The 6,162-nt window shown below is 42.4% G+C and overlaps 1 protein-coding gene across 1 annotated transcript in view; it reads right to left on the bottom strand.

The window, feature by feature from the left end:
• Positions 1 to 5,829, bottom strand: part of eed (embryonic ectoderm development) — a 6,411-nt gene extending 582 nt beyond the window's left edge. The window contains exons 1-12 of the mRNA XM_032506223.1: positions 5,658 to 5,829; positions 4,866 to 5,018; positions 4,142 to 4,234; positions 3,639 to 3,704; positions 3,119 to 3,244; positions 2,547 to 2,628; positions 1,720 to 1,811; positions 1,485 to 1,618; positions 1,294 to 1,399; positions 885 to 1,043; positions 678 to 751; positions 1 to 372 (exon numbers count right to left, since the gene is read on the bottom strand). The exon at positions 1 to 372 is cut by the window's left edge and continues 582 nt beyond it. Coding sequence (XP_032362114.1) covers positions 246 to 372; positions 678 to 751; positions 885 to 1,043; positions 1,294 to 1,399; positions 1,485 to 1,618; positions 1,720 to 1,811; positions 2,547 to 2,628; positions 3,119 to 3,244; positions 3,639 to 3,704; positions 4,142 to 4,234; positions 4,866 to 5,018; positions 5,658 to 5,777 — 1,332 coding nt within the window. The 5' untranslated portion in view covers positions 5,778 to 5,829 and the 3' untranslated portion in view covers positions 1 to 245. The remainder of the gene's footprint in view (positions 373 to 677; positions 752 to 884; positions 1,044 to 1,293; positions 1,400 to 1,484; positions 1,619 to 1,719; positions 1,812 to 2,546; positions 2,629 to 3,118; positions 3,245 to 3,638; positions 3,705 to 4,141; positions 4,235 to 4,865; positions 5,019 to 5,657) is intronic.
• Positions 5,830 to 6,162: the final 333 nt, after the last annotated feature.

The following is a 6,162-nucleotide window of genomic DNA, read 5'->3' as shown; positions in this document are numbered from 1 at the left end:
TAAGCATCCTGCCAACAGACAAACAGGAGATAAAAACTAAAGGAATCATCTCTCCCTGCCTTGGCACGATTTTTGCCTGGCATGAATGCCCGCCATTTTTTTTTAAAGGAAATACTGTATTTTTAGACCACACGTAAGATTAAATGTTCAAACTGACATTTCTTGCAGTGTAGGTCTGTACAACAGGGCAACAGGTTGGGAGGACAGGAAGCAACAGGAACCAAAAGGACTTCTGGGAAAACGGTTCAGCGCTGTCGGTCCCAGCGCCAGATCGAAGCGTCGTCACACACGGCTATTAAAATGCTGCTGTCGCGGCTGAAGCTGGTTTGCCGGATGGCCGATGTGCATTTGGGGAGGGTCAGTGTGGTGCACCTGGAGACCAGAGCGGAGACGGTTTTAAGGTTTTTTTCACAAATGCAGCCTGGGAAAATACCTGCTGAATACACTGAGCCTCACACACAAAACCTCCAAACACGCAAGCCGCCACTCCGGACGGTTCACTTCACGGCTGAGATGATGACATCACACTCCGTTTCCTGGGTTACTGAAGTGTTGTGTTATGATTACACACCAGTATATAGCCAATTGTCATCATCGGTGACAGAAGGAGTGTTCCGGCTATCAATGAGGATTAAAACAAACAAAACAATAAATAAAAAATAAAAACAAATACTTACTTTGCTTTGTGTGGGTCTTCAACTTCAAGGTCCCACACGTAAAGCTTCCCCACCTGGTTCCCTAAAGCGAGCATCTGTCAATCAGCAACAAAGGGGAACCACATTTAAGTTGACTTTTAGTGCGTTGTCATAGTTGGTCAAAAATACTAAATGAGACCTGTAAAGGACCATATATACAGCCACAGATGGAAAATGTGAAAAATGAACCTTCTGCCAGAAGTCCATGGAGAAGCGCATGTACCAAATGTCGCACTGGCTGTAGTCGAAGCGCCCCAGAATCGTCACATTGGACTCATTGGGTTTAATGTGATCGATGTCGTCCTCCATCTTCCCTGGCTTCCAGCAGACAATGGCATTTTCACAGGACTGCAGTGAGACAGGGAAAAATACATAAAGAGCATGCTATTAAATGGTCACAGCTGTTTTTTATTTTACACATTTTGCCTGAAAATAAGATTACAGAATAGAACATATTTAAGATCAGAAGGTATTTTGACCAATTTTTGCCCACACTGTGTGTTGAATTAGTTGCCAAAAGAAGTAGAATTAAGTAATTTTAAGTCAAGCTTTTACTTTGAAGCCACTGTAAATATATTTACGCTGACTACTAACTTGCCTTGGAAAGAATAAGATCCCCCAGCCACCGCACACAGTCCACGTAGTTCCTATGGATGTCTCGTGTTGAGAAGTCAGGGAAGTGAATTTTCTGTGAGACAAAAGGCCTAAAAAACAAAAAAACAACACATTAATAAATAAATCTGATGATGAAATAAATCAATCTAAAACTGACATGGTGTTGTTTTATACCGGTTGGTCTTTGAGGGGTTGTACTCATAAGACCCACGGATGGCTTTCTGCATTCTCTCTGAATTGATTCGCCAAAGTTTTAAGGAGTGGTCCATCCCACATGACATAATCTTTTCACCTAGAAGATCGAAATCCTGCGGCGGGATTACAAAAACAAATCAACCGTGTTTAAATCCAGGTATTGTTTGAGCTTTGTTATAAACGGGGGGGGGGGTTGATTTAACCGAACACTCACAGCACTCAGGACTTCATCTCGATGGCCTTCCACACCGCCAAATATCGCCACTAACGTGTCCGTCTGTATGTTCCATAGACGAAGGGCGTGATCTGAGGAAACAAGTTCAGTCAAGAATGAAACCCATCATCTCATCTCCCCTCAGGAGTTGATCAACAAACTGGATCAAGTATAAGGTTAGTTTTTCTGGTCAAACAAACACGTTTTGCCTGCATTACAGGAACAGAATCTGGCTACCACCATGTGGTTTAACCTGTTATGTTATCAAAGGTGATCTGCTCTTTATAAACTACTTCATACTTGCAGCTGATGGCCGTGATAGTGAGGCAGCGGCAGCAGCCAAATCAAATGAGAGACACCTCCTTTACACTGATCTAACAGTGAATATATCATAATGCACTCTGGGTGGGTCGAGGCTAATGTCTGGGGCACCTACGTGCTGCGAATTCAACACCTTTAAAAAGCAGGCTGTAACTAGAAAAAAAAACATGAAATGTGCCTAGTCAACATTCACCTGATTAAATAAAAGATTACACTTCACATGGCCCTGGTAATGAAAAAAATGTGTATCTAATAAAACAATAAAAGCTTTATAGACATGCTGGTGCCACATAGAAGGTATTGGACCAATCATTGGTGAGAGAGAATTTTTAGTGTCGGGATAAGGTCAATAAAGCCATCAAAGTTGATGTTTTTGCATCCAAAATACGTCCTTTTCACGTGTCAATGATGTTGTATTCACTTCACAAAAGCAATACGTGACATACCATCTCCTCGTTGGCTTTCTGTGTCATGGTTTAATTGCATTGTTATTGTAGGTTATTTACCTTTGCTGACTGACAGGAGGAGATTTGGATCCCTTGGATGGAACTTTAGCTCATTGATGGCATTTCCGTGACCTACATAATGCTGGAGTTAAAAATAAAGAAAAAAGTTGTAATTGTAGACACGATCTTTGATTTACTTGCCATTGCTGAGAATTAATCAATTATCATTGTAAAACAGAATTAATGTACAGGGAATCATTTTTGATTAACGTTTGTGATTCAACCAACTACAAAGATGGATTTTCTCTGAATAACATCAATCTGAACTTGGTTCACTTGTAATAAAAACGTAAACATTCACATTTAGAAAGGTTAGAGTTGCTACATTGAAAATGGCCCCAACAAATAGCAATAATCACATGTGGCTCCCCAAAACAAGCCAAGGCAGAAAAGGGCAGATTCTCCCACTCCCTTATTGTGCTTAAATGCATCTTTAATCAATGTATTTACTTTTAAGGAATATTTGGAGGAATGATGGCTAAGCGTGTGCCGTTACTCCTTCACAAAATGTGAGGCAGGCTGGAAAACACCGCCCAGGGTCTACAGGCTACGAGAAGACGGATCAGCTGTACCTTGATACACTGCATTGAGATGTTGTTGATCACCCGGATGATGCCACGGGACCCGGCGACAGCCAACAGAGGATGGCTTGTGTTTGTGTCGTAGGTCCAGGCACACGTATAGAAGTTCTCATCTGCCTTTACACACATTTAGTCAAGAAAAATAAAACTAAAAACTCTCCAGTGAGCAGAATTTCCCTCTATAGTGGGAATCTACTGTAGTGACCCTACCCCCACCCTGCAGAGATGTACTCATTTATAACCTCTCACAGAATCCCAGTTTTTTTTTTTTTAATTCTTGTTCATATATGATTGTGTTAAATATTCATACAAACATTTCAAGTATGACCTCATCCTAATGCAGTCATTGTTTGGGGCTAGGTCCACTGATGTGTCTGTTGGTTTCCTGTCATCCAGGTTATATACCTGTTTAAAACAAAAGCAAGTGGACCTGAAACGGTGTCTGAGTGACAGAAGGACAAAGAAAGAGGAGGAGACCGTTCATAAAGAATCTAAACAGGTAAAAGGATACGTCTGCATCGACATAAGACTGCAAGAGTCTCATTTCTCCCTGAGAATGACATTCATACAGAGTTACCTGGGGAAGAAAAGACAGCACCAGTTACATTAGGAACAAGACTTGTGTAGTTGCATAACATGCTGACCAACTACATTTGGGTGTATGTACTAGTTTATTATATTTAAAAACATTCAAACCCCAGAACCTACAAAATTGAAAAATTATATTACATGTCATTTAGCTGACGCTTTCATCCAGGGGGACTTACAGTTGCCTATATATCAGAGGTTGCACTCCTCTGGAGCAACTAGGGGTTAAGTGTCGTCCTCAGGGACACATTGGCTGGTGTATCGCAGTGGGAATCTAACCCACATCTCCCACACTAAAAGGCATGTGTCATATCCACTGCGCAATCACCACCCAATTGCTGTGGTCCAACCAAACAAAAATGTGCCACTGTGCACATTCCTGCGCAGTGTCACAGAAATACCACACAAATCCCTCAAACCACTTACCCTGTTACTCCCGACTGTGGCGAACACCAGCGGGTCTCCCTCCTTGCTGTGCCAGTTAAACTGGACTCCAAACAGCGGCTGGCCGTGGTCCTCCTGGAGAGATCATCATGTCATTATTCACAAAGTTCAGAGGGTGAAATGGACAAAAAAAAAAAAAATCTCCTGACAAGCTGTAGGACAAGTGCAGGATAAGACTGTAACGTTACTCCTATACAAATCTAATGGATGGTTCAACAGTAGGGGAAAAAATAAATATATAAATAATCGATTGTACACACTTTTTGTTAGTACTCACACACAGGCCTGAAATACACACACATGCTCAGGACCTATACATGCACTATACATGGAGAGATGTCAGAGTGAGTGGGCTGCCAGCTGAACCAGCACCCTGAGCGGTCGGGGGGGTATGGTGCCTTGCTCAAGGGCACCTAGCAGTGCCCAGGAGGTGAACTGGCATCTCCAGCCACCAATCCACGCTCCCAACTTTTTGGGTCCATACGGGGATTTGAACCAGTGACCCTCCGGTTCCCAACCCAACTCCCTATGGACTGAGCTACTGCCATCCCCCTGTAAGCAGGATATGCATGTTTGATACAGGAGAAGAAGAAAAATACACTGGTGGTTCTAACATGATAGAAAACCCCAAATCAACTGAACAGGTTTTGCTAGAAGAAACGATGAAACTTGGACTCAAACTGTTGAGGGTGGCGTCTGTACTCACCCTCAGGCTGTTGACACATTTAAAAGAGTATCTGCACTTCTTGGACTTCCACTTGCCCTTGCCCCAGCTCTTCCTGCCCGGGGCGTTGGCCGTGTTCGTGGGTGTGTCTGGGCGCTCTGCGTTAGTCCCACTCTCGACGCTGACGGCATCATCCTGCACATGCATAAAAAATAATTAATAAAGCAGGTCATGTGTAGTCATGTTGGAGATTTCAGTAGGAACCTTTACAAGCGAAACCATCGCTTGTTACCAGTATCTGGACATGTGACACGCAACCGTGAACACAGAACGTGTTATTTTGTTGTTGTTATTATTATTATTATTATTTTAGCATATTGTTACTGTATTTAGCTGCTTCACTAACACACATGTACATGGCTTACTCCAAGCCTAGCTAGGGGAACTAGCCTTGAAGAACTTTATCCTTGCCCCGGTAAATGATCTGCTGACAGAAGGTGAATACTCTTTGCTAACGTTAGAGACGTACTGTACTTGTTTGCCCTTCATGTTGATAATTAACGATAGAGGACATCCCTCATTAACTCGGTATTTTTTCATCCCTCAAACCTTAATTCAAAAACTATTAAATTACCCAAGTCCCAACGCAGGCAGACTCCAGTAGTTAGCAGGTGATATCATCATAGCTAAATTAACGTTGCACCTAGCCGGTACTGATGAACAAAGATGCTAGCTAACCACTTTAGCCGGCCGGCTACTTGAGCACGATGCTAACTGGCTAAAAGCTATTTACTGGATTTGTCGCCATAGAAACTACATCGTTTAACTGCTTACATTCTCGTCTCCTGATAAATCGGGGTTACTGTTCTCGTCACTGCTTAGTTTCTGCTTTTTCGCTGGTATTTCTTTTCCCGCTTGAGATGGGGACTCGGACATGTTCTTATTTTCCCTCATTTTGGCTCAAACTCCGCCTCTTCCGCTCCGACGCCGCAAGTGCTGCTGGGTATGACAGTTTGATTAGTCTCAAGTTGTAGTTCATGTAGGTTCACTTTATTTATATGGAAAATACCTATTATTTGTGCTTTTCTGTGTTAGATATGCTTGCAACTTTGGGCCTAGGTAACTTTATTAGCACTTTTAGTAAGTGCAACCTTAGAAAGTATCATTGAACTCCAACTAGTGTTTGCACGGTTTAATGAGTATTCAATTAACTTTTAATGTTAAAGGCCCCATGGCATCAAAATTTCACTTCATGAGGTTTTGTAACATTAATATGCATTCCCCCAGTGGCTAGGAATGTTGATAGGTGTAACCGAGCCCTGGGTATCCTGCTTTGCCT

The sequence above is a fragment of the Etheostoma spectabile genome, chromosome 24, assembly GCF_008692095.1.
Source record: "Etheostoma spectabile isolate EspeVRDwgs_2016 chromosome 24, UIUC_Espe_1.0, whole genome shotgun sequence".
NCBI lineage: Eukaryota > Metazoa > Chordata > Actinopteri > Perciformes > Percidae > Etheostoma > Etheostoma spectabile.
The sequence above is the reverse complement of the archived record's forward strand: the minus strand, read 5'-3'. Positions and strand labels throughout refer to the sequence as shown.